This window comes from Papio anubis, chromosome 20, assembly GCF_008728515.1.
Source record: "Papio anubis isolate 15944 chromosome 20, Panubis1.0, whole genome shotgun sequence".
Classification (NCBI taxonomy): domain Eukaryota; kingdom Metazoa; phylum Chordata; class Mammalia; order Primates; family Cercopithecidae; genus Papio; species Papio anubis.
In genome coordinates, this window is record NC_044995.1 from 32,025,383 (window position 1) to 32,053,274 (window position 27,892).

At 39.2% G+C, this 27,892-nt stretch overlaps 2 protein-coding genes across 2 annotated transcripts in view; one reads left to right on the forward strand and one right to left on the reverse strand.

Moving 5' to 3' along the window:
- Positions 1-27,841, reverse strand: ZNF93 (zinc finger protein 93). The gene is made up of 4 exons (XM_031660351.1): positions 27,647-27,841; positions 12,684-12,810; positions 11,348-11,443; positions 1-2,302 (listed from the first exon to the last, which is right to left on the reverse strand). The coding sequence occupies exons 1-4, from the start codon at positions 27,647-27,649 to the stop codon at positions 747-749; spliced, it is 1,782 nt and encodes a 593-aa protein (XP_031516211.1). The 5' UTR covers positions 27,650-27,841; the 3' UTR covers positions 1-746.
- LOC101007196 (zinc finger protein 506) overlaps positions 1-27,892 on the forward strand; it is a 504,157-nt gene that overhangs the window by 278,003 nt on the left and 198,262 nt on the right.

The following is a 27,892-nucleotide window of genomic DNA, read 5'->3' on the forward strand; positions in this document are numbered from 1 at the left end:
TGGCTATTTTTATTTCTTTGACTAATTCTTCTGCCACATACTTCCAGTGCTACATTAAAATAGAACCACTGACAATGGGCACAATATAGTTTTGTATTGGTGTCTGAATTTGATGGAGCAAACACCTTTTCAATTTTTCATACACTGATTTTAGAAGGTAAAGATCTTTTGTTTGGCCCTTAGGGTGATGAGATACCCTCTGAATTAGTAGTGAAGAGGGGTTGTAGCTTGGTCACAAGGTTGCTGGGTCTGCACTAGGGTTCACCTTTAGCTGGCTTGTTAGAGGGGGTTGGGGAGTTGTAATTTTCATTTTAGTTTTGGACAGACTAATATCCTTCAGGACTTTGCTCTGTGGGGCAGACACTAGGGCATGTTTTTGCAGTCAGGTCTGCATATGGTGGGCCTTGTATCAAGATGCGGATGAGTATGGCTTTCAGTGAGTACCAGAGAACATTTCCTCAGGTAACTGTGTGGGTTTCTATATAGGTAGAACTGACCTTAAGCTGTGGCTCACATAACTAAAACTGAGTCACTGAACCACTTCAGGGACCATAGTAAAGGCCAAGGTCTGCAGGCCTGCCTACATGGCTGTAAATGGGCCCCTTCCTCCAGGTCTCTGGAATGGCAGGACCTCTGCCAGACTGTGGCTGGGAGGAGTTTGGCATGATTACAGAGTAAGTTCAGAACTCTCAGTGTATAGTAAGGTGTGAGGACCGCTTGAAGGCTTTGCCACATTCTTCATATTTCTAGGATTTTTCCCCAGTATGAATTATCTCATGTCTACTAAAGCTTGAGGGTGAAATAAAGATTTTGCCACATTTATCACACTTGTATGGTTTGTTCTCTCCAGAATGAATTTTCTTATGTGAAAAAAGGGTTGCAGAACGGTTAAAAGCTTCACCACATTCTCTACATCTATACGGTTTCTCTCCAGTATGAAGTATCTTATGTGTAGTAAGGTGTGCAGATAGGTGAAAAGCTTTGCCACATTCTTCACATGTGTAAGGTTTCTTTCCAGTATGAATTTTCTTATGTGTAGTAAGGGTTGAAGACTGGTTAAAAGCTTTGCCACATTCTTCACATTTGTAGGTTTTCTCTGCAGTATGAATTTTCTTATGTTTACTAAGGACTGAGGAGCGCTTGAAGACTCTGCCACATTCTTCACATTTGTAGGGTTTCTCTCCAGTATGAATTATCTTATGTGTACTAAGTGCTGAGGAGTACTTGAAGGCTTTGCCACATTCTTCACATTTGTAGGGTTTCTCTCCAGTATGACTTTTCTTATGTTTAGTAAGTGTTGAGGACTGGTTAAAAGCTTTGCCACATTCTTCACATTTGTAGGGTTTCTCTCCAGTATGAATAATCTTATGTGTACTAAGGTATGAGGACTGCTTGAAGGTTTTGCCACATTCTTCACATTTGTAGCGTTTCTCTTCAGTATGACTTTTCTTATGTGTAGCAAGGACAGAGGAGTACTTAAAGGCTTTGCCACATTCTTCACATTTGTAGGGCTTCTCTCCACTATGAATTATCTTATGTCTAGTAAGGATTGAGGACTGGAAGAAGGCTTTGCCACATTCTTCACATTTGTAGGGTTTCTTTCCCGTATGAATGATCTCATGTTTACTAAGGGTTGAGGATGTAATAAAGGCTTTGCCACATTTATCACACTTGTATGGTTTCTCTCCAGTATGAATTCTCTTATGTGTAGTAAGGATTGAGGATCGGTTGAAGGCTTTGCCACATTCTTCACATTTGTAGGGTTTCTTTCCTGTATGAATGATCTCATGTTTACTAAGGGTTGAGGATGCAATAAAGGCTTTGTCACATTTATCACACTTGTATGGTTTCTCTCCAGTATGAATTCTCTTATGTGTAGTAAGGGTAGAGGAGTACTTAAAGGCTTTGCCACATTCTTCACAAATGTAGGGTTTCTCTCCAGTATGAATTCTCTTATGTCTAGTAAGGGTTGAGAACAGGTTAAAAGCTTTGCCACATTCTATGCATTTGAAAGGTTTTTTTTCAGTATGTCTTATCTTATGTCTGTTTGAATTTGAAAATTTATGAAAGACTTTCCCATATTTATCACATTGAAACATTTTGCTCTGGGTAGTTGTACAACATTGGTTAAGTCCATTATAACCTCCTGTGTGCACCTTACACTCATCCATACTTTCACGCCATTTTATTAACTGTACATTTCCATGTCCACGTTTTTCGTATCTTTTTGGTATCATTTTTTGGAAAGAATCTTTCATGTTCTGCTCTGGCCAAAGGTCTTGGGCAAAATGAGAACACATAACTGAAAGAAACAATAAAAACACATTGCTTCAATTGCTAGACTCAGATAAATATACTTTACAAACCTAACCTATAAAACGATACAAACTACATAAGATGACATTGCAAAATACCTCAAGCTGTAATTTCTTCCTGCACATATAAATGTAACAAAAACATACTAACCAAAATGGCACAAGGTAACTGGTAAAGCAGGTAAATTTAACTCCATCTCAAAAACAATTGAAAAAGAAATAACTAATATTTTGAAGATGTCTTTACTGCTCAATTTACAGATTTAATGCAATGTTTTTCAAATGACTAATTGCATTTTCAAAGAAATAAAAACAGCAAATTTAAAAGTATATGGAATCCAAACCTACAATAAAGTACCCAGCAATCTTCAAAAACAGGAACAATGTTAGAGGCACTACCATTTCTGATTTCAAAACACATCAAAAGCTACAGAATTAAAATAATTTGGTGAGTATAAAGCTGAAAAAGTAGACTAATAAAACAGAATGCAGCACATATATTAACTTTCACATAATTATTATAGCATTGTTACTGAAAGCCAATAGGTAAAAGTAATCCAAATTTGTGTCACCAAATTATTCAGTAGACACAAAAATACAGGAATATCACTCAGTTTTCAAAAAGTAGAATATATTGTAACAACTATTAAGATAAATATTGATGACACTATGCAAAATAAAATGACCGTCACAAAAAGACAGAGATTGGATGAGATATATAAAGCAATTATACTCTCAGAAACAGAAAACAGAGTGGTGTTTGAAAAGAACCACAAAATACAAAGAATTGGTAGTTGTTTCATGTGTACTGAGATTTAGTTTTGCAAGATAAAAACACTCTAGTGATATGTTGCATAACAATGTCAATATAATTAACAAGACCAAACTGAGTATTTGGAAATACATATATATATATTTTTTGAGATGGAGTCTCGCTTTGTCTCCCAGGCTGGAGTGCCTCCTGAGTTCTAGTGATTCCCCTGCCTCAGCCTACTGAGTAGTTGGTACTACAGGCATGGGCCACCATGCCTGGCTAATTTTTTGTATTTTAGTAGAGACGGGATTTCACCATGTTGGCCAGATGGTCTTGATCTCCTGACCTCGGGATCCACCCACCTCAGCCTCCCAAAGTGCTGGGATAACAGGCGTGAGCCTGTAGATACACTATGTAAAATAATTTTAATATCAATAACAAACTGGAAAATATAGAGGCATAGTTTTTTTATTCAATTGAAGTTGTTATGAGATTAAAATATATTGTTTTAACTTTCAGATGTATGTAATCTCCAGTTTTTGAGATGATTACAGAGATACTATTTGTAGAAAGTATGCAAATGAAAGTAAAATATAATCAAAGCATGCTGGTACAGAATTAAATGGAAATTAGGTAAGTAAAATAGGAAATGAGAAAAATATAACTACTAGAAACACACAAAACAATAACAACATTAGTGGTAATAACAACTTCATTTCTTTAACCAATCATTTTAAATATAGATTACTTAATAAAATGAAATGTAATCACAGGACTTTGGAAGGTCAAGGTGGGCTGATCACTTGATCCCAAAAGTTCAAGATCATCCTGGGCAACATGGCAAACCTCTGTCTCTACAAAAAAATACAAACAAGCTGGCTGACAGAGTGAGACACTATCTAAAAAATAAATGAGGCTGGGCGCAGTGGCTCATGCTTAATCCTAACACTTTTGGAGGCTGAGGAAGGCAGATCACCTGAATTCAGGAGTTCAAGACAAGCCTGGTCATCATGGTGAAACCCCATCCCTACTAAAAATACAAAAAATTAGCTGGACATGGCGGCATGCACCTGTAATCCCAGCTACTCAGGATTACATGCCTGCTTTTTGAAAGCTGAGGCAGGAGAATCACGAAACTGGGAGGTGAAGGTTGCAGTGAGCTGACATCATGCCATTGCACTCCAGCCTGGGCAACAAGAGTGAAACTCTATCTCAAAAACAAACCAAATAAAATAAATAAATACAAATATAAATATACATATAAATTATATAAAGAAAAAGATATAGAATGCCTGAATTTTTTTTTTAAAAAAGCATACAGTCTGCTGCCTACAAGAGACTTACTTTAGCATTGAGTCAAATAGGCTGAAAGTAACAGAATGAAAAAAATGTATATTCCATGAAAATAGTAACCACAATTGAGTAAGGTGGTCATAATTATATTAGACATAATATGCTTTCAGTCAAGTACTTCTACAAGACAAAAATTGGTATTATATGATGTTAAAGTGAGTTGATTTAGCAGAAATCTATAATTATAGTATTTATCTATCTATATGTATATGTGTATACAACATCAGGGCTCCAAAATATATAAAGCAAATATTGATAAAAGTGAAGCAAGATATACATAGCAACATAATGATTGTAGACATCAAGACCCAGTTTGCAATAATAGAAAATTCAGATAAAAAATAACAACCAGAAAACTTAGACAACATTATAGACTATATTGATTATTTTGCATATAGAGAAATACTTAAGAGTGCATAATTTATTTTTTAAAAAATGGTTTATTTGGCTCACAGCTTGGCAGAGTATAAGTGTGTGCCAGCATCTGCTTCTGGTGAGGATTTCAGAAAGCTTAAAATGAAGGTAGAAGGTAAAGAGTAACTGGACATATTATGTGGTAAGAGACAGCGCAAGTGTGAGGTGAAGGAGCCACATTATTTTAATGAACCAGCTCTTATTTGAATTCATAGAATGTAAACTTTTTGGTTACGGAGAGGATGTACCAAGCCATTCATGAGAAATTTGCCCCCGTGACCTAAACATGTCCCACCAGGTCCCACAGCCAACACTGAGGATTTATACTGCAACATGAGGTTTGGACAACATGGACATCCAAACCATATTATAGACCAACTAGGCTTCACAGACACACACAAAACTCTCCAGTCAAAACCAAGATAATACACAATATTCTTATTTGCATCTGGCATATTCTGTTAGGACATACAACAAGTTTTATTTAATTTAAAAATACTGGCTGGGTGCCAAGGCTCTTGCCCATATTCCTAACACTTTGGGAGATCCATTGGTGTCAAAAGTTTGACATCAGCCTGGGCAACATAGTGAGATCCTAACACTACAAACAAGCAAACAATTAGCCAGACATGGTAGTGCATGTCTACAGTCCTACCTACTCAAAAAACTGAGGTGAAAGAATAATCACTTGAGCCCAGGAGGCTGAGGATACAGTAAGCTAAAATTCTGCCACTGCACTGCAGCCTGGGTGACGGAAAGATCTTGTCTCAAACCAACAACAAATCAATTTTAAAACACCAAAATTATGCACTGGGTGTTTACTAATAAAACCTGAATAAAACTAGGAATTAAAAGCAAAAGTCAAACTGGCAAATTCAACAATATGTGAGTATGAAACACACCCTCTTCAACATATTCTTGCTCAGGGGGCAAAAAAATTCATTTTTCAAAGATATCAATACAACCTTCAGTTATAAGCTACAGTAACATAAACAATATGATACTGACACAAAGATAAACAGATGAAAGAACAGAGAGCTCAGAAATTAACCATTTTGTATATGATCAAATGATTTTCCACAAAGTTGCCATGTTTACAAAATAGAGAAAAATAATCTCTTCAAAAAACGAGGTCAAAAACTGATTATCAACACTGACAAAGTTGGCTTATTTTCTTGAATGATACAAAAACATATTTTAAATAAACTACTTAGACATAAAAATACATAAATGGAAAAAAGTATTTATAAATCTATATCCAAAATATGTAACACATGCCAGGTGCAGTTTCTTAAGCCTGTCATCCTAGCACTTTGGGAGGGTAAGGTGGGCAGATACATGAGGTCAGAAGTTTGAGACCAGCCTGGCCAACATGTAAAACACCATCTCTACTAAAAATACAAAAATTAACTTGGCGATGTGTTATGCACTTGTAATCCCAGCTATTTGGGAGGCTGAGGTAGGAGAACTGCTTAAACCAGAAGGCAGAGGTTGCAGAGAGCTAAGATTGCACCACTGCACTTTAGCCTGGGCAGCAAAGCAAACCCATGTTTATTGTAACCAGTATTCACAAAAGCCAACAGGCTGAAGCACCCTAGATATCTCTTGATTTATAAACATATTTAAAAATGTAACATATACATACAATGGAATATTATTCCACCTTAAAGAGAATAATCTTGTCACTTTTTTGATGAACTTTGTGAATATTATGTCACCTGAATTAATCCAGTAACAAAATTATGGATACTGTATGACTCCACTTCTATATCTTAAGTAGTCAAAACAATAAAAACAGAAAGTAGAAGGTTTGTCTGTCAAGGTATGGAGAGAGGGTAAATTGAGCAGTTGTTACTTAATGGGTATTGAATTTAAGTTTTACAAGATGTAAAGTTTCTAGAAGTCTTTTGCATAACAATGTGAATATACTTAACATGCCTGAAATGAACAGGTTTTTTTGAGACAGGGTCTCACTCTGTCACCCAAGCTGGAGTGTAGTGGCACAATTTTGACTTCCTGCAATCTCCCTAGTAGCTGGGACCACAGTTGCACACCACCATGCCTGCCTATTATTAAATTTTTTTCATAGAGAGCGGTCTCCATGTTGCCCAGGCTGGTCTCAAACTTTTGGGCTCCAGGGATCCTCTTGGCTTGACCTCCCAAAATCCTGGGATTACACATCAGTGCCACAATCACACCTGGCCCTGAAATATACACTTCAATAAATTTAAGATGGCAAATTTTATTTTATGTGTTTTTAAAACAATCTTTAAAGAAAAACTGAAAAAAATACAGAATTGTAAGTCTTTTTGAAAATTACCTTCAAATCACAAAAGCGTTTCTTTCACAAAAAGAAATATATATTCATCATTAAACACATAGTGAAAATAAGACTATCTCCATGACTACTCAGACAAGATAAAACTACCATGGAAAATCAGCTAAGAAAGAATATGAGCCATAACTAAAATTGGAGTCATATTTACAGATATACACATATACATATGTAATCTGATTATGATAGACATACATAATTTATCTCTTAATTAAAACTCAAATTGACTTAAAGTGTACAAACAGAATTGCAAATTGTCTAAAATTATAATACATAAATAAAACCAAAAAACACAATAAACTAATGTTAAGAAACTTAAAATGAGGCTGGGTGCAGTGGCTCACACGTGTAATCTTAGCACTTTGAGAGGCCGAGGCATGAACCACAATCACTTGAACCCTGGAGGAAGAGGATGCAGTGAGGCAAGATCACGCCACTGCACTCCAGCCTGTGCGACAGAGTGAGACTCCGTCTCAAAAAAAAAAAAAAAAAAAAAAAACCTACACTGAGAAAACACACTAATATGGAACTTTGAAACAATAATAGAAATGTTTACTCATAAAATCTAGTATGCAACATTGATGTATCACAAAAAAATAACTGTCAGGCTGGGCGCAGTGGCTCACACCTGTTATCGCAGCACTTTGGGAGGCCAAAGCAAGTGGATCACCTGAGGTCAGGAATTCAAGACCTGCCTGGCCAACATAGTGAAGCCCCTTCTCTACTAATAATACAAAATTTAGCCAGGTGGGGGACACATGCCTGTAATCCCAGCTACTTGGGAGACTGAGGCATGAGAATGGCTTGAACCCGGGAGGTAGAGGTTGCAGTGAGCCAAGATCGCACCACTGCACTGTAGCCTGGGTGACAACGAGTGTGACTCCATCTTACAAAAACAAACAAACAAAAAAATTCTAGGTAGCTGCAATATTTAACTGTTAGTTTGTACTCATTAAATGTAGGTATTTTGAATCATTGGCATGTACTGTGCGGGAGTAAAATTTCAGAGAATATGCAGTATAAACAGAAGATTCTAATAAAGAAACAGTAAATTAGCACTTAAAAGAATCTAGAGTTACTTTTAATGTTTTAAATATATGCTATTCTTACACAAAATGAAACTGCTGTCATCCAATTTTAGAAGCAAAGACTAGTCTTACATTGTTAAATAAAGAAAACATGTATTTTGCAGAATAGGGTTAGATCCTCTGATATATAAAACAAATATTAGAAAATATAGCTTATTATTATTTAGATATAAGCTGAAGTAAGTAGATGAAAATCCTTTAATTCCTTTTTGCCTACAGCAAACTGAAATTTATAAGTAACTATTTTAGTAAATATGGAGTGCCTACTAATTACCTAATTTACTTTAGGCATACCATGCAAATTCTAGCATATTGTCCTAAATATCTGAATCTAAAATTACAGACAAATTTGAAATAGAAAATAGAAAGTAAAAACATATAGGGAGAGTGATATCAGTAAGATTAAAAGTGTCCTATTTTCATATCCCCTTACAGCAAAAAAAAATCTCAACCATCCCTGACAAAAATGCCTTTATGAGAAAACCAGGCATTATGGTTCACAACTGTAATGACAGCTCCATGGTACATTAAGGTTGGAGAACTTCTTCAGGCCAGGATTTTGAGACCAGCCTGGGTTATGTAGCAAGATGACTTTTCCAAAATAAGTGCCTCTAAAAGAAATTTGAGATCTGGGGAAGGAGTTGTGAAACGCTGTTACAGCTGAAGATTGAGAAGTGTTCTATTCAGAAGACAGGCCCTCATTCAGGTGGGAAACTACAGGGTTAGCCCCTGTTCTTGGCTACAGACCAGGATAGGATTCAGCCAACTTGGTCTCACTGAGAATTCTGAACTTAATCTGTAACCATCCCAAACTCATTCCAGCCACATCTGGGAGACGTCCTGCAATTCCAGAGACCTAAATAAAGGCATCCATTTACAGCCATGTAGGCAGGGCTACAGACCTTCGCTTTTACTGTGGTCCCTGAAGCTGATCAATGACTCAATTTCAGTTACCTGAACCACAGTTTAAGGTCAGTTCTGCCTACATAGAAATCCACACAGTTGGGCCAGGCTGGGTGCCTCAGGCCTGTAATTCCAGCATTTTGGGAGGCGGAGGCTGGCGGATCGCCTGAGGTCGGGAGTTGGAGACCAGCCTGACCAATATAGAGAAACCCCTTCTCTACTAAAAATACAAAATCACCGGGGCGTGGTGGCACATGCCTGTAATTCCAGCTACTTGGGAGGCTGAGGCAGGAGAATCTCTTGAACCCAGGAGGTGGAGGTTGCAGCAAGCCTAGATCGCACCGTCGCACTTCAGCCTGGGCAACAGGAGTGAAACTCCGTCTCAAAAAAAGAAAAAAAAATAAAGAAAGAAAAAAATAAACCCACATGGCTACCTGAGGAAATGCTTCTAAAATCAATTTATGAAAACTTGAAGAGGTGTTTGCTCCATCACATTCAGACACCAATACAAAACTATATTGTGCCCATTGGCAATACATCTATTTGAATGTAGAAGTATGTGACAGAAGAATTATTCACAGAAATAAAAAAAATCCAGCCGGGTGCAGTGGCTTACGGCTGTAATCCCAGCACTTTGGGAGGCAGAGGCCGGTGGATCATCTGAGGTCAAGAGTTTCAGACCAGCCTTACCAACAGGGTAAAACTTCGTCTATACCAAAAAATTACAAAAAATTAGCCAGGCATTGTAGCGAGCACCTGTAATCCAAGCTACTCTGGAGGCTGAGGCAGGACAATCGCTTGAACCCAGGAAGCAAAGGTTGCAGTGAGCCAAAATCACACCATTGCACTCCAGCCTGGGAAACAAGAGTGAAACCCCATGAAAGGAAAGGAAAGGAAAAAGGAAAAGGAAAAGGAAAGGGAGAGAGCACAGGAGGGCGGGAGGGAGGAAAGTGAAAATGAAGAAAAATAAGTAAAAAAGTTGCTGTTTGTAGATCATACAATCTCATATTTTAAAAACCATAAACAGTACATTAAAAACTGTCTAGCCAGGCGTGGTGGCTTACTCCTGTAATCCCAACACATTGAAAGGCCAAGGTGGGCGGAGCACCTGAGGTCGGGAGTTTGAGACCAGTCTAACCAACATGGTGAAACCCCGTCTCTACTAAAAATACAAAATTAGCCGGGCGTGGTGATGGTGAGCCAAGATTGTGCCACTGCACTCCAGCCTGGGCGACAAGAGCGAAACTGTCAAAAAAAAAAAAAAAAAAAGCTGTCTAATAAATACACTTAGTAAATAGTAAATTACCAAAATAGAAAATTAACACCAAGTACATGAATGGTTTCATGCACTTAAAAGAAACTATTTGATAAAATAGAGGAAGAAAAATCTTATTTAATGTATCATTAAAAAAAATTTCTGAGGAAAAAATTAAGGAGATAAAAAATCTTTATAATAAAAAAATTGATATACAAATAATTTTAAAATATTTTCTGTCTGTAGCTTGAAAGAATAAGTATTATTAAAGTGTCATCCAAAGTAATCTACAGATTCAATAAACTTCCTATCAAAATTGCAGTGGTATTTTTTTCACAGTAATGGAAAATACAATTCTAAACCTTACATGAAACTACAATAAAGTGTGAATAGCCAAAGCAATCTTGAGGAAAAAGAACAAAGCAGAAACATATCATATGTATAATTGCAAATTATATTTAAAAACTATATAGTAATAAAAATGTAATGGACTATAAAGAAAAATGAACAAAAAAATGCAACAGAAACTACTACTCTCACACATTTCAGACCCGATGCAAAAACAGAACTAAAAAGTAGTTTTAGTTTCTCAAAATCATGCAGATATTTTTGTGTCCCCAAAACAATGGAAAAGCAGCCAGATTGTGCAATCTCTTATATGCCATGAAGAGGACTTTGGCTCTCACTGTGAACTTGAAGAAAGCTCACCAAATGAAAAGTAGAATCCTTAGAGAATTTAAAAGCATAAGACAGAAGATGTCCCTTTGTGACACCAAAATTAAAAAACAAAACAAAAACAAAAAACAACTGCCCAGGAACTATTTCCTTTGGAACACAGCTTCCCGAATCACATTTTAAGGACTGGCTTTCTCTTTGACCTTGGGACCTCTTACTGTGTTATCTGTTGTATTCATTTTCACTCGCACCTACCTGGGGGCTTGGCTACCATCTCATGTCTCTTCATAGTCAAAGGTTTTTTTCCTTGCTCCAGACGGGTGATCAAGTCTGGCTTAGAGACAACAATACCTGTTTTATTAAGAATAAATAACATGAATCTTGCTGATATTCTTCAATTACAAGCTAGTAATGTGCTCAGCAAAGACGATGTGATAAAATATTCTAGTAAATTAATACCAAAATACAAATGTATAACAGAAATTTATAGATATTTAAACAATACTTCCTATTTACCGGGTGCAGTGGCTCATGCCTATAATCCCAGCACTTTGGGAGGCCAAAGCGGGTGGAACACAAGGTCAGGGGGAGGCCAAGGCGGGCGGATCACAAAGTCAGGAGTTGGAGACCAGCCTGGGAAACATGGTGAAACCCCATCTCTACTAAAAATATAAAACTCAGCCGAGCATGTAACGCAGGCCTGTAGTCCCAGCTACTCGGGAGACTGAGGCAGGAGAATTGCTTGAACCCAGGAGTCGGAGGTTGCAGTAAGCCAAGATCACGCCACTGCACTCCAACCTGGGCAACAGAGCAAGACTCCATCTCAAAAATATAAATAAAAAAAGGAAAAAGAAAATACTTCCAATTTGTAGGTTTCTTAATTTTACTACCTGGTACTACGGAATCAAAAATTGGTGGTGGCATTTAGATTTTCAGGTGGGGGCTACAATATTTTATGTCAGTAAATTTTTGTAATTACCACTAATTTAGAGTGAAAAATACAGCTCAACTCAGGAATGTGGAAAGATTGGATTAAGATGAAACATCAGTTTATGGAAACTTGAAGAGGTTTCAGGAATGTGGAAACCTCTCAACTCAACTCAGGAATGTGGAAAGATTGGATTAAGATGAAACATCTTGAAGAAAACATTTTTTTTCTTGAGACAATCTTGCTCTGTCGTCCAGGTGGAGTGCAATGGCGCGATCTCGGCTCACAGCAACCTCCGCATCCTGGGTTCCAGCAATTCTCCTGCCTCACCCTCCGAAGTAACTGGGATTACAGCCGTGTGCCACCATGCATGGCTAATTTTTTGTATTTTTAGTAGAGATGGGGTTTGACCATGTTGGCCAGGCTGGTCTCAAACTCCTGGCCTCAGGCAATCCCCCCACCCCAGCCTCCCAAAGTGCTGGGATTACAGGCCAGAAGCACTGAAGATACTCTTTTCTAAATGAACAAATTCTGAAGATTTTCTGGAAAAAATGGATCTGAAACTCCTTTACGCAAAGAATAAATTACTAAAAAACATTCTACAAAAAAAGAGAAATAAAACCTTTCGGGTATATTATGAATTATGTATAAAGTTATCCTCACCAAGGAAGACCAGGTTACTGTAGTTCTCTAACATCACATTCTTATATAGATTTCGCTGTGCAGTGTCCAGGCAATGCCACTCCTCCAGAGAAAATTCTATGGCCACATCTCTAAATTGCAATGGTCCCTGAAACACAAACACAGACACACATTTGTACCAAGTGGCCATGGGCAGAATTTTTATTTTGACCTAAGGTGAAATTAGAGAGCAAAGAGAAGTGGTTCTGACTTACAGAACTAAAATTATCCAATAAAATAATTTTCAACACAGAAATATTCTCTAATGTATTCTCTGAGAAAAAAAGGGCAGCATAAGATCCATAACATCAGTTAATATATGATATTTTTCTAGATAATAAAGTATAAAAGTAAGGGCATGAACATGTACATTTTTGAGTGCTATATTTACATCATACAGAATGAGATGTGAATATTTTTCATATGGAGAAGACATGTTGAGTTAGAAGGCACCGCTCAAATTTTAATATGTACAATAAGCTGAAGACCTTGTTATATGGGGTTTTTTCCCCAGAAGACCTGGAATGAAGTCTGATTTTTTGAATTTGTAACAAGCTCACCAATAATGCCAATGTTTTTGGCTCAAGAAGGATATTTTGTCAAACATCCAGTAAGTGGAAGAGCCTGTGTTTTTCCAAGTTTTTCTGGCCTATAAACGAAGATAACAGCCTTCATTTTCCATAGAAAATTATGTAGGAAAAAAAGAAAAAAGGACAACTGCCAGACTAAATGTGATGGTTTATGCAAATCTGCTGCATAAGGATGCTTAACAATGAAGAGAAAAAATAATTAACTATAGTGGAAAAAATCTGTCAGAGAGCTACTTCGCCAAGTGACTCATTAACCATTAACTGCACTAGGGCAAATTTTTATGATGTGTTAATGCTCACAGAAGAACACAGCATCACTATTGAAATATTCCTCCCAAATAACATAAATTATAATCTGAATTTAACCATAAAGAAACATCAGTTTTATGCAAACTTCAAAATACTGTTAACTCCTACGTTCTGTAATTTTTAGTAGTAATTTTAAGTAGGCTTCATTTAGCACCCTAGAGAACAGTTATCTCCTAATAATTTTTTTTCAGAACTTTCTGGGTAATAAATTCCACCCTATTTAAATAAGCATTTTCTGAATCCTGTTCTGCATAGAGCTAATGGAACACATAAATGGAGGCTTTTACTTTACCATCTTTACCAAGGACCACAATTTTCCCCAATATAAATCTTGAGTATCCACATCTTTCCAAGTTCAACAGCCACAAAGGGAATATTTTTAATATTGTGGATCACAAATTCTTGCTGATAATTCTGCATGGCATATAAGAAGCTATTACATACAGAATGTACAGAAGTCTGTGGGATATATAAAAGAAATATTTTTCAAACACCCTTGACTATCATAGGAATTTTAAGAAGTAATTAAATCAAACTCAGGGAGGAAAAACACAAGTAGAGAAGTAAAGGTTTGTGAGTACTAAACCCATGGCAGTCCAGGAGGCAGAGTGGATGCAGCTCTTCATCTGACACATGTTTACCTGAAGAAAAGCCATTTTTTTTCTTTCTCCTCCTTCTCTGGAGTTTCTTCTCAGATGAGATTCTCTGTACAAATTACACCTGCATCTCGAGAATATGTCTTTAAAAGTGTACCACATGTTTACCTGCTAGCATGACATCATCTAGCAGAAAAAGACAGAAAAGGCCGCCCATTTCTGTCTTTTAAAACAGAAGAAATTCAGGAACAATGAGCTGCTCCATGAAGATGCAAATATAAGTTTCTCCTTTCCTGTCCTCAGGTGCCCTCCCGTGCCACAGACACCAGCAATTTTTGCTACAGTAATGGAAACATGCACCACAATGACCTGTCCCTACCAAACCCAAATAGAATAAGCCCTGTGACCACCCTCTAGTGCAAAGGTGGAACTTAACTCTCATGAATGTATTTTGAAGCCTGGGCACAAGAGATTTCTGCATATCAGCCATGTGATCCTCAAGAGAAGCCTGGGCTGATAAACACTAAGCTAAGCATTGCCTCTAAAGCTTTAACGAGCTTATAAATCACTTGATAATTGTGGCCGCACATTCTGTAATGTGATTCTGTATGTTTGAAAAGGGTTTATGAATGAGTGTTTTAAACAAGTCCCCTGTCAATGCTGATGTTGCTTCCCCCTGGTTCATTATTAGCATTGGTTAGAGAAAGCATGAACAGCACAGGGTCCCTTACACTTAGCACTCTTGCCGTAACCAAATACTTCTAGTACAAATAAGGACAGCCCATTTCCATTTAAAAGTTTTATATTTTTTCCTGGCTCTTTAAAATTCACAAAGGAGGCCGGGCGCGGTGGCTCAAGCCTGTAATCCCAGCACTTTGGGAGGCCAAGACGGGCGGATCACAAGGTCAGGAGATCGAGACCATCCTGGCTAACCTGGTGAAACCCCGTTTCTACTAAAAAATACAAAAAAACTAGCCGGGCGAGGTGGCGAGCGCCTATAGTCCCAGCTACTCAGGAGGCTGAGGCAGGAGAATGGCGTGAACCCGAAAGGCGGAGCTTGCAGTGAGCTGAGATCCGGCCACTGCACTCCAGAGCGAGACTCCGTCTCAAAAAAAAAAAAAAAAAAAAAAATTTATAAAGGAAACAGAAGGCAGCAATATTTGAATAAGTCTGTATTTAAAAAACAACATGTACACATGTACTAATGCAATGTTTATTAAGTAGGCACTATGTGCTCAAGAGTATGAATCAGAACACTGTGCTGGGCATAACACATTATGTTATTTAATTCTCTTAACACTCTGGGAACTGGTACTAAGGGTTTCATAATTTTCAGGATTTAGATAAAGGGCCCAGCATTTTTATTTTTTCTTCTGTTTCTCTATCATCAAATTTTTAAAAAAATTGTATAGAATAAAAGCTAAATATAGACAGATGAAAGAGATATAGAAAGGAAGAGTTTAATGTAATATAGAGAAAATTTCATTCTGTTTATATTTACTTTTTTTGACTTGTGGAGCAACTACTGGATCTGCAGGAATAGAAAACAAGTTGCTAAATAGAATGTCTCTGCACTAGTTTTAATAAAAATTTAAAAACAAAGACCGTACAGTACATACTTTATTTTTCCCATTTATCTGCTTTTGAATTTCAGGAAATTGTGAGCACCAGCTCTAGAAAGGGAGCAGGATTCAGCAGCCAAAACTCTGATCTCCTCTAATTAGTTCTGTGAGGCAATACTCCAGGGTAGGTTCAGACCTAACTAAGGCCTCCAAAAAGGATGAATCTGAACACGTCTGGGGCAGGGTGGGAACCCTTTGTATAATTCTGTTCTCTATGCAACTAGGGTACTTCCAGTTTTGTCTTGTTTCTAAGCTTACCTAAAAAGAAACTTAAATCCCAGAGTTTCTGTAGTTTTTATCTTTTCTAGTCACTGCCCTGACAACTTTATACTATATACTAATATGCAATTTAAACAAATCCCTTAAGGTTTTCTAGGGTAATTTTATTAGAAAATAAAACTATCTACAGTTAGCAAGGTAAAAGAAATAGAAAATATATGGCCGAGAGCAGTGGCTCACGCTTGTAATCTCAAGACTTTGGGAGGCTGAGGCGGGTGCAGAATGAGGTCAGCAACTAAAGACCAACCTGATCAAGATGATGAAATCCAGCCTCTAGTAAAAATACAAAAATTAGCTGGGCGCAGTGGCAGGCACCTGTAATCCCAGCTCCTCGGGAGGCTGAGGAGGGAAAGTCACTTGAGCCTGGGCGGCAGAGTTTGCAGTGAGCCGAGATCGTGCCACTGCACTCCAGACTGGGTGACAGAGTGAAACACCATCTCAAAAAAAATAATAATAATTTATAACAATTCTTTTATTCATAAATCTCCCTTCAGGTGTAGACATCAGAAGTCACAACAATATAAAGAAAGTGGTCTAAATAAAGCCCAAGATTTTTTGACACATCTATTTATTATACCAACCATATGATGCATAATTCAATTATTTATCTAGTTGCTAGTCTAGACTAAAAGTTTCTGGACTGTAGGAAATATGACTGCTTCATGTATTTTTTTAATGCCCATATGAAGTGGAAGTAACTAGTTTATCTATCTGGGTCTCCAGATCTTCTCCTTATTATCCAAGTACCAGGAAACTGGAGAAACTCTCATCTGGATACCAACCAAAGATATCTCTTGTATGAGGGAATGAACAAACACAGAACGACTCATTTCTCTTACACTGAGACAGAAGCAGAATTAACCACTCTTGTCAGCCTGACACAATTCTGCTCTGGACATCCTCAAATGCTTCAAAGACAACTGGATGATTGTGAGAGAATTCCCAGTGACCTGGGCCTCATGGCCCAATGATAACCCAGGCTGGAGAGACTCAGGCTGACTCTAAATAGAAAATAGAACTGCCCTGGTAGAGCTCCAGAACATGGACCACCCATTCTGATTTGCTAGCTCTTGGGTAAGAGAAAGAGCAAAAATACTCTACTCTAGTATTACATTTTACAGCTAAATATAATTGTGGTCATGACTCTGGATACTTTGTGGCCTCACTCTCACCCTCCTAAGATGCTTATTTACACTTACAGATTCTGCCATCAGATTCTATTTTCTCCTGGAGCCCCTCATAAAACTGTAGTAGGCCAATGAACAAGATGTGAAAAATCTCAAAGAGCCACACTCCCACATGCGGGCTGTAAGATGCCTATGTTTACATTTCACAATGCAGAAAACGACTTTTGGTCATTTTCTGTACATTCTCAATCCAAATTCCGGTCCTTTCCCGTAAATCCCAGGCAGAAGCCAGACCTTATCTGCAGATTCCAGGTAGGATCCACCTGGCTCTGCATCTTTTGGTGTTACAGCAAGTGGAGTACAATCAAAGGAGAGATCCCCTCATAGAGGCTACTCTCGCACATTCTAAATGATAAGTCTACATTTTTTTTAAAAAGCTGATAGAACATGAATATAAGTATACAGTTTACTTGGGTCAAGCTTAAGGATTATAACCTGGGAGCAAAGATTCAAGTTGCCTGGAATCTACATTTTGATTACCATCAGTTACAAGATGATTTGTAAGGACAACAAGACAGGGACAGAGAGTGGGCTGATACAGTCGATTGTCAGGAATTTTTATTTATTTACAGAACATCGATTATTGATTACACATATATCATTATGGTTTAGGGTATGGGATATAGTGTCTAATGTGGCATTATTAGTTTAATTTATAGTTACCTGTGGCAATCGTGAACAGTTTCAAGAGATGAATACATAGTTCAAAGAGGGGAGAGAAAGACATAACGGTACTTTTTTTTTTTTTTTGAGACTGAGTCTCGCTCTGTTGCCCAGACTGGAGTGCAATGGTGCAATCTCAGCTCACTGCAAGCTCCGCCTGCCGGGTTCATGCCATTCTCCTGCCTCAGCCTCCCGAGTAGCTGGGATGACAGGCGCCACCATCATGCCCGGTTAATTTTTTGTATTTTTAGTAGAGATGGGGTTTCACTGTGTTAGCCAGGATAGTCTCAATCTCCTGACCTCATGATCCACATGCCTCGGCCTCCCAAAGTGTTGGAATTACAGGTGTGAGCCACCGCGCCCGGCCAGTACTTTCATTTTAATGTCTCTCTGAGTTTGATAACCAAAAGGACTTGCATTTTTTAGATAAACTTTTTTTTCCTCAAATCTCAAGACCTGGATTCAAACTCTGGAGCTTCAAGTTTAGGGCCTGAATGGCTGGAGTAGCCGCAGGTGTTTACCTGTAGATTTGTGAGCATTTAGCAAGAGGAGGAAGGGGAAAGTGGAGATTCTCATGTCTACGTGTCTATTCAGTGCACACATGTTACTCTGATTGGGTTTCTGGGCTCTGTAGTTTCTGAATCAGTTTCAAATTTGATGATACAAGAGTCACTGAAAAATGTAAAACGATTAATTGCTGCTCTGTGAAGTTTGTAGAAATTGGGTCTAGCCTCTCTAGAAGTGACAGTAGAGGACTCTCAATACCAAATAGGCAGAGACAAAATTCCACGTGCATATTTAAGGAACAGCATTCACTTTGCTGCACAAGTGTGAATTGACTCAAAGTCTGAGAGGGAAAGTCCCCTCTACAGTAAATTCTGGTTGGCACCTTATGTGTTTATATCATGTCTGGTAATTCTAGACACTGTGTGGAAACAATAGTTAAAAGAAAAATTTTCTCTATTTTCAGAGAAACTCCACAATAATAGAGCAGAAAGAAAATGGTTTTATTACACAATTAAACTTGAATGTGACACACATCATCGTCAATCTGCTTATAAAAGACTGCAAAGTCAGAAAGATGGTCATCATAATTAGTCCACAAGTAGAAGAATTTCCAGCACCATGTCATACATAGTTCATCCTAAATTCACCTGGAGATTGAAGAGGTCATCTGTGTATGCTAGTTGCTTATATTCAATGACAAATAAACTTTTCACATATTCATGAAAGCGGGTAGTTTAGTAGCTTGAAGCCAGGTGCCTGCTGAAGCTAGGCTTTCACTCTGCTACAAAAATGGCTGAATAGTGTTCTATCTTTTTGGCTATTTCCATTTTAGACCAGTGGCTCTGTACTCCCTGGCACTGGGCTACAGCACTCCTGCTTGCTTTCTCCTGAGTGCTAGTGTCCTCTCTTTACCACTACCATCTGCCACTGAGGCACAGCCCAGAGCACAGCTCTCATTTTATGTGAACCCCATTTGCCACAACAGCATTCTAGTGTCACATCAGAGAGTGATGTCTGAGCTGCAGGAGAGCCTGCAGGTGTCGTGGATAGAATTTCACCTTAACAATAATCAGAATGTGAGCAGTGTTTCAGCCCCAGTTTCTACTTATAATGGCGACATGAAAAAATACTTCTGAATAGCGCAGGCAAAAATACTTCTGAATTTTCAGCATGAGTCCAGATAGAGATAGCTCCAAAAGTTCTCACTGTGACAGCCTACGTCATTCAGACACCGTGGGATACTAATAGGTTTCTGAAACAGACACCCAAAGCATTAGAGAGAAAACCAGATCTCCATCTGAGCAAGATTTTGAGAGAAAAAAGTTAAAAAGATCTTAAGAAAAAGCTCAGGTTAGATATAAGATTGATCATCAGCCAGAAAATATTCCCCTAAAAGCAATTTCTTTCTAAACACCCAAAGTGCACAGCTACTCTCAGTATGAGAAACATGAGCATTATGAAGAAAGAGGGCATATTTTCAAAAAAATTTTATAAAGTTTCTTTTCCATCTCTGCTGCTGTCTCATTTTCTAGCCATTGAATGGGGGTTCCATATGGAAATCATCTGTCACCTTCCAACACTTTCTGATGAAGAAATAGAATCTGACCGTGTTCATATAGTGGAATATATTAGATCTTGCAACATAGTTAACTGAAGAACTATTATGGTTTTTAGTGGCCACATCACACGTCTTTATTTGTCCTATAAGAGCAGCATTCCAATTTAGTGAAATAAAAGATACTAAAATTGTGTTTACTCATAATTATCCCTATTGAATAAAGTAATAAACATGTCAAACTAATATCTGCTCTAACAGTTTGGTAGTAAATTTTCTTTGGATATTAGATATAAATAAGTATGAATATTTTAATGTACTAGTAGTAATGTATGTAGCATTTTAAAAAATTGCAACTAAACTTCAGTTAAAACACTTTCTATTTCAAAAGTATAAATAACAACATTAAAATAACCATTTAAGTGATTTATTCAAAGTAAGTATTGCGGCTTTATATTCATACTATTGTTTACTGTTTATGGCTCACGCCTGTAATTCCAGCACGTTGGAAGGCTGTGGCAGGTGATCACCTGAGGTCAGGAGTTCAAGATCAAGCTGGTGAACATGGTAAGACCCCATCTCTGCTAAAAATACGAAAGCTTAGCCAGGTGTGGTGATGCATGTAATCCCAGTTGTTTGGGAGGCTGAAGCAGGAGAATCACTTGAACCCGGGAGGGAGCAGTTGCAGTGAGCTGAGATCATGCCACTACACTCCAGCCTGGGCAACAGAGTGAGAGTCCGTCTCAAAAAAAAAAAGAAAATACTGTTTAATTTACATGAATGCAGGTTGTCTGCAAACACTACACATAACTATGCTAATTGTTCTGAAGTAATAAATAGAAAGCAAGCTACAACTACAGACTCCACTGTTCAGTTTACGCACTGAATTGTTCTTGCTTTTGCAGTATACAAAGCACTTCAGTCTGCAAATATTGGATAATTAACTTGAATAATCAGGTTTCTGTCAATGGTACTTAGTATCTTTTAGTCTTTATCATTCGGTATTGCTAAATTTAATCCTATTCTTGTGCTAAGCTTCTGTGTGCTCTTAAAATGAGCTTTTATCTAAACAAATCAGTGTCTACTTTAAAGGACTAAAACTGGAAAAAATAAACTTTTCAGAAGCCAAAACAAAGCAACAAATCTGAAGTACTAGATAAAGACAATCTGGGGTCAGAAAAAATTACAAAAAGTTCATTTAGCTGTTAATATGATTTACATATATTTTTTAAAAAGCAGAGGAAAACATCTAAATATAATCTAAAACCCTAAAGAAAAGAGAGAATAGTAAAATATTCTTTTGGAACTTTTTAAAGAATTTTTGAACTCTTAGACACCTGAATTTTGCACAATAGATGCACTTGAAAGAATGTTTATGGGGGAAAAAGCAGAAGAGAGAAGGTGTTATAAAAAATCCATGAGTGCACAAGACCAATGCAACAGAATAGAGAGCCCAGAAATAATGCCGTCCTCCTACAACCATCAGATTTTTGCCAAAGCTAACAAGAGAAATGTGGGAAGAGTTATTTATTTCATAAATGGTGCTGAAATAACTACTTAGCACTATGTAGAAGACTGAAACTGGACCCCTTCATTACACTATATACAAAAATCAATTCAAAACAAATTAAACACTTAAATGAAAAACTTAAAATTATAAGAAACCCTGCAAGATAACTAGGAAATACCATTCTAGACACAGAAATTGGCAAAGACTTCATGATGAAGCTACGAAAAGCAACTGCAACAAAAGCAAAAATTGACAAATGGGACCTATTTAAACTAAAGAAGTTTTCACAGCAAAGGAAACTGAGTAAACAGAAAATCTACCAAATAAAAGAAAATATTTGCAAACTTTGCCTCTAAGGTCTAATATCCAGAATTTATTAAGAACTTAAACAATTTTACAAGAAAAAACCAAACAACCTCATTAAAAAGTAAACAAAAAAACACAAACAAATGCTTTTCAAAAGCAGGCATACATGTGACTAACAAGCATATGAAAAAAAGTTCATCACTAATCATTAGAGAAATTAAAGAAAAACCACAATGAGATACCACCTCACACCAGTCAGAATGGCTATTTTTAAAAAGTCAAAAAATAACAGATGCTGGCAAGGTTGCAGAGAAAGGAGATGCTTATACTCTCCTGGTGGGAGTATAAATTAGTTCAACAACTATAAAAAGCAGTGTGGCGATTCCTCACAGAACTAAAAACAGAATTATCATTTGACTTAGGAACCTTATAATTGGGTATATACCCAAACAAATATAAATTATTATAAAGACACATCTGCATGCATGTTCACTGCAGCACTATTCAAAACAGCAAAGACACGGACAGGCCATAAATGCCTATCAATGGTAGAATGGATAAAGAAAATATGGTAGCCGGGCGCGGTGGCTCAAGCCTGTAATCCCAGCACTTTGGGAGGCCGAGACGGGCGGATCACGAGGTCAGGAGATCGAGACCATCCTGGCTAACACGGTGAAACCCCGTCTCTACTAAAAAATACAAAAAACTAGCCGGGCGAAGTGGCGGGCGCCTGTGGTCCCAGCTACTCGGGAGGCTGAGGCAGGAGAATGGCGTGAACCCGGGAGGCGGAGCTTGCAGTGAGCTGAGATCCGCCCACTGCACTCCAGCCTGGGCGACAGAGCCAGACTCAGTCTCAAAAAAAAAAAAAAAACAAACAAAGAAAATATGGTATGGTCAGATGCGGTGGCTCATACCTGTAATCCCAGCACTTTGGGAGGCAGAGACTGAGGTTGGTGGATCGCCTGAGCTTAGAAATTTGAGACCAGCCTGGCAACACGGCAAAATTCTGTCTCCACAGAAAATCAAAAAAAAAAAAGAAAGAAAGAAAAGAAAAATTGGCCAGGTGTGGTTATGCATACATGTAGTTTCAGCTACTTGGGAGGATGAGATAGGAGAGAATTCCTTGAGCCTGGGAGGTTGAGGCTAAAGTAAGCCAATATTATGCCATGGCACTCGAGCCTGGGCCATAAGTGAGACCCTGTCTCCGAAAATAAAGTAAAAGATTCAGTAAAAACAAAATATGGTACATAAACATCATGGAATACTCTGTGGCCATTAAAAAAAGATCATGTTCTTTGCAATAACATTGATGAAGCTGGAGGCCATTATTCTTAGAAAACTAATGCAGAAACAGAAAACCAAATGCATGTTGTTATTTACAAGTAAGAACTAAATAATAAGAACACATAAACACAAAGAGAAAACAACAGACACTGAGGCCTAGTTGAGGGTGGAGGGTGGGGAGAGTAAGAGGATCAGAAAAGATACCTGTTTGGTGCTATGTTTAGTACCTCAGTGAAAAAATAATCTGCACGCCAAATCCCAATAACATAATTTTAGCTGTATAACAAACCCACATGTGCACCCCAAACCAAAAACAAAAGGTAAAAGAAAAAAAATAAATCCCTGAGTAGGAGAGAGCGCAATGTAGGTGAAAGGACTGATTTTTGCTACAGAGAGTGACCCAGGTAGGGCTGTACTAATTTATTTCTGTGTGAATACAGGAAGATGAGATTATGAACAGCTGGTCCAGATCCTAGGTTGGTGGAGAAAACAGGTTGCTGCTGCAGATTCAGTATCTGGGGTTTGGGATATGCCAGGGGACTTGTAGACACTTGTGGGTTCTTCACAAAACACAGATCAAAAATACCACGGTGAAGCTCCTTTTCTCTAAGTTTTCAGTCATCTGTCACCCTGGGAGAAGACGTGGAATTACAGGACAATGGGCAGTGTGACAGCCTGTGTACAGGAGAGCAGAGCCTCCCGTTCCCAAACACCCAGAGTTTTATTCCAGGCCAGACCTCCGTGATATCTTTTTTCTGGCACCAAATCTGTAGTTTGATGAACATCAAACAATTCTCCAACACCAACTCATTGTCTAACATCGGAATTCTGACACTACCCAGAGTCAGCACAGACCCTGATTCAGGGCTTGATTCCACAACACTGTCCTCACTGCAGACGCCAGCAACAAACCCCATGGGCCCATCTACGCTTCTGAGCTACTGTTTAAAAACTGGGGTCTATCACCTCAGTGAAATTCAGTAATTTGGTAGAGATACTCACAGAACTCAGCAAAAACACTGTAGTTATGTTTACTGGTTTCATATATAAGATGCAGCCCAGGAAAAGCCAAAAGGAAGAAATGCATAGAACAAAGAAAAGAGATGGGGAAAGATGAAACACATAGATAATCCTGGAAAATATTTGTAATTAATAAAATTCTCCGGCCGGGCACGGTGGCTCATGCCTGTAATCCCAGCACTTTGGGAGGCCGAGGTGGGTGGATCATAAGGTCAGGAGTTCTAGACCAGCCTGGCCAACACTGTGAAACCCCATCTCTACTAAAAATACAAAAATTAGCCGGGCGTGGTGGCGGGCTCCTGTAATCCCAGCTACTTAGGAGGCTGAGGCAGGAGAATCGCTTGAACCCGGGAGGCGGAGGTTGCAGTGAGCCAAGATCATGCCACTGCACTCCAGCCTGGGCGACAGAGCAAGAATCTGCCTCAAAAAAAATAAAAATAAAAATAAAAATAAAATTCTCCATCGTTTGTGTGCTCTAGAGATAGTTTATAGAAAGAAATACTCTTCCCCTTATGACTTAGATATTGCTCTCTTTTCTTACCTATCACACAGCCAGACACACACTCTGCACATTTCCTCCTATTTCTTATTTTAAAATATCAGCTGAATTTGTCTTCAGTGGTCAAAATAAAATATTTCTTTTTTTTTTTGAGCCAGAATCTCGCTCTGTTGCCCAGGCTGGAGTGCAGGGGCGCAATCTTGGCTCACTGCAACCTCTGCCTGCAGGGTTCAAGCAATTCTCCTGCCTCTGCCTCCCAAGTTTCTAGGATTACAGGCACCTGCCACCACACTAGGCTAGTTTTTGTATTTGTAGTAGACACAGGGTTCTACCATGTTGGCCAGGCTGGTCTCGAACTCCTGACCTCAGATGATCCACCTGCCTCTGCCTCCCAAAGTGCCTGGATTACAGGTGTGAACCACGGCCTGTGCCTGGTCTGAAGTAAAATTTTTTTTGTTTTCTTGTTTGTTTGTTTTGAGACAGAGTCTCGCTCTGTCTCCAGGATGGAGTGCCCTGGCTTGATCTGGCTCACTGCAACCTCTGCTTCTCGGGTTCTAGCAATTCTCCTGCCTCAGCCTCCTGAGTACCTGGGAATACAGGTGCGGGCCACCACACCGAGTTAACTTTTGTATTTTTAGTAGCGACGGAGTTTCACCACGTTGGCCAGGATGGTATCAATCTCCTGACCTAGTGACCTGCCCATCTTGGCCTCCCAAAGTGCTGGGATTACGGCATAAACCACTGGGCCAGGCATAAAATAAAATATTTCTTAATCAAACTTTACTTAAGTTTATCTCTCTCCCTCAGGCTCCTGAACTTTGAGCTACCCTCACTCTGAGTCAACATACATTCCATTTTACATCCCATTTTACATCCCTCCTAAGAACGTGATTTCAGCATAAGACATTCTCTGATGTAAAATCTGACTTTTTCACCCTCCATTTGCTATTCTCCTCCCACCTCCTTTCTAATCTTATTTGCTCCTCCCTAGGGAGAAAAGCCCTTTTCTGCCTACATTTTTGCAAGCCATAAAGATCTTATAGTTAGTTGGTACTTCCTCCTGCTGTAATACTTTTTTGAAATTCATTTTTAACATAAATTTAACGTTTTTATTTTACAAAGTCTAAAATGTTCCTCAAAACAATAACAACTTCATCATCAGTAAGATACTCCCAAAGGCCAGGCATGGTGGCTCAATCCGAGCACTTTGGGAGCCCGAGGCGAGTGGATCACGAGGTCAGGATTGATCATCCTGGCTAACACAGTGAAACCCCGTCTCTACTAAAAAAATATTTTTAAAAATTAGCTGGGCGTGGTGGTGGGTGCCTGTAGTTCCAGCTACTCGGGAGGCTGAGGTAGGAGAATGGCGTGAACCTGGGAGGCAGAGCTTGCAGTGAGCTTACTCCAGCCTGGGCGACAGGGGACGTCTCAAAAAAAAAAAAAAAAAAGAGCCTTCCAGTTTCCTTTCATCTTAACCTTAACTGCATCTGTTTGTGGGGCCCCAGCTTTTTAGGCTCTGTAGCTTCTCTCAGAATAACACGTCTGTAATCCCAGCACTTCAGGAGGCCAAGGCAGGCAGATCACCTGAGGTCGGGAGCTCGAGACCAACCTGACCAACATGGAGAAAACCCGTCTCTACTAAAAATACAAAATTAGCCAGGCATGATGGTGCATGCCTGTAATCCCAGCTACTTGAGAGGCTGAGGCAGGAGAATCGCTTGAACCCAGGAGGTGGAGGTTTCAGTGAGCCATGGTCATGCCATTGCACTCCACCTGGGCGACAAGAGCAAAACGCTAAACTCTGTCCAAAAAAAAAAAAAACAAAAAACAAAAAACCCTTCTGTTTCAGGCTTAATATTAGCCTTAGCTTGGAGTCACCAGGTTCAAGCTTTAACTGTCATATCAGTTATTCACTTGGTTTTTGAAACTCAGTGTTTGAAAAATCCGTGAAATTACTTAAACACAGTTTTACATAAGGGAAGGCCATTTTAAGATGTCTTTTTTTTTTTTTTTTTTAGACAGTCTCACTCTGTCACCAAGGCTGGAGTACAATGGCAAGATATAGGCCCACTGCACCCCGCCTCCCAGGTTCAAGCCAGTCTAGTGCCTCAGCCTCCCAAGTAGCTAGGATTACTAAAGGCGCCTGCCACCAACTCCGGCTAATTTTTGTATTTTTAGTAGAGACGGGGTTTCACCATGTTGGCCAGGCTGACCTACAACGCCTCACCTTGTGATCCACCCGCCACGGCCTCACAAAGTGCTAGGATTACAGGCATGAGCCACCGCGCTGGGCCAGGAAGGGGTATTTAACCCTAACGCAGTTCCTATTTTTGTGTCCTCCCCATATAGGCTGGGGTCGGACAGCACAATCTAAGCTGATCCCGGTTGGGCTAGACACAAACTTTTTCCAAATAGGATAAACGCGCGATGTTTTGAGAAAAGGAGAAGGCGGAAGAAGAGGTAGGGTTGATTTACAATTTTTACAACTTCTGACCAGGAAGTTGAGTCTTTGAAGAGGAGCTTAGTTTGTCCTAACAACTCCTTACCTCAAGTGATCCGCCTGCCTCGGCCTCCCAAAGTGCTGGGATTACCGGAATGAGCCACCGCGCCCAGCCCCATAAATTTTTAATAGAAAAGAGAAACTGTGAACCCAAGGCACTAAAGCTCTTCCCATTCGTGAACCCGCACTCCGAGTCAAGATTCTCCCCTGACGACTCTTCCCGTGGTCCCTGCACAATCTGGGAGAGAAGCGGCGCTGCGGGGGCAGAGCTGCCCAGAGAGGGCTCCAGGCCAGGGCATAGTCACCGCGCAGTGAAGAGACAGGACGCCTGGGGGCTGGGCTGTCAGCGCAGCCGCCATCTTTTGGCTGAAGCGAACCGAGGCCCAGCTGGGCAAGGAGAACTCGGGGTGCAAATTGTGAAGCTGACTAAGGGGATACCTGAGTCCCGCCACCGTCACCTTCTACCGGTTCCAACCAGCCCCTGCCCTTCGCTTGGGATGTCCGACCGGCACTCTCACCATTTCTAGGCTTCCAGGAGTCCTGGTGTCTTAGCTGTGGATCTCACAATACCTGCAGATCACAGGGCCACAGAGGCTGGGCCTCTAGGAGTACAGGACACAGAGCAGTAAACAGGAGACCAGGAGCTCCGGCTGCACCCAGAGACAAAGGACCCGCCAAACCAGAAGCCGCCCTGTTCGCTCCGGCTGCGTGCCTGATTGGACGTTTCTAGCCCAGCGTCCCTGATTGGATAATGCTTAAGGCCC

Excerpts from the sequence above, each read along its gene's own strand:
- ZNF93 (XM_031660351.1), bottom strand. Across the intron at positions 11,444-12,683 it reads CAGTAACCTGGTCTTCCTTG|GTATTGTTGTCTCTAAGCCA; the intron begins GTGAGGATAACT and ends TTAATAAAACAG. Across the intron at positions 2,303-11,347 it reads GATGGTAGCCAAGCCCCCAG|TTATGTGTTCTCATTTTGCC; the intron begins GTAGGTGCGAGT and ends TGTTTCTTTCAG.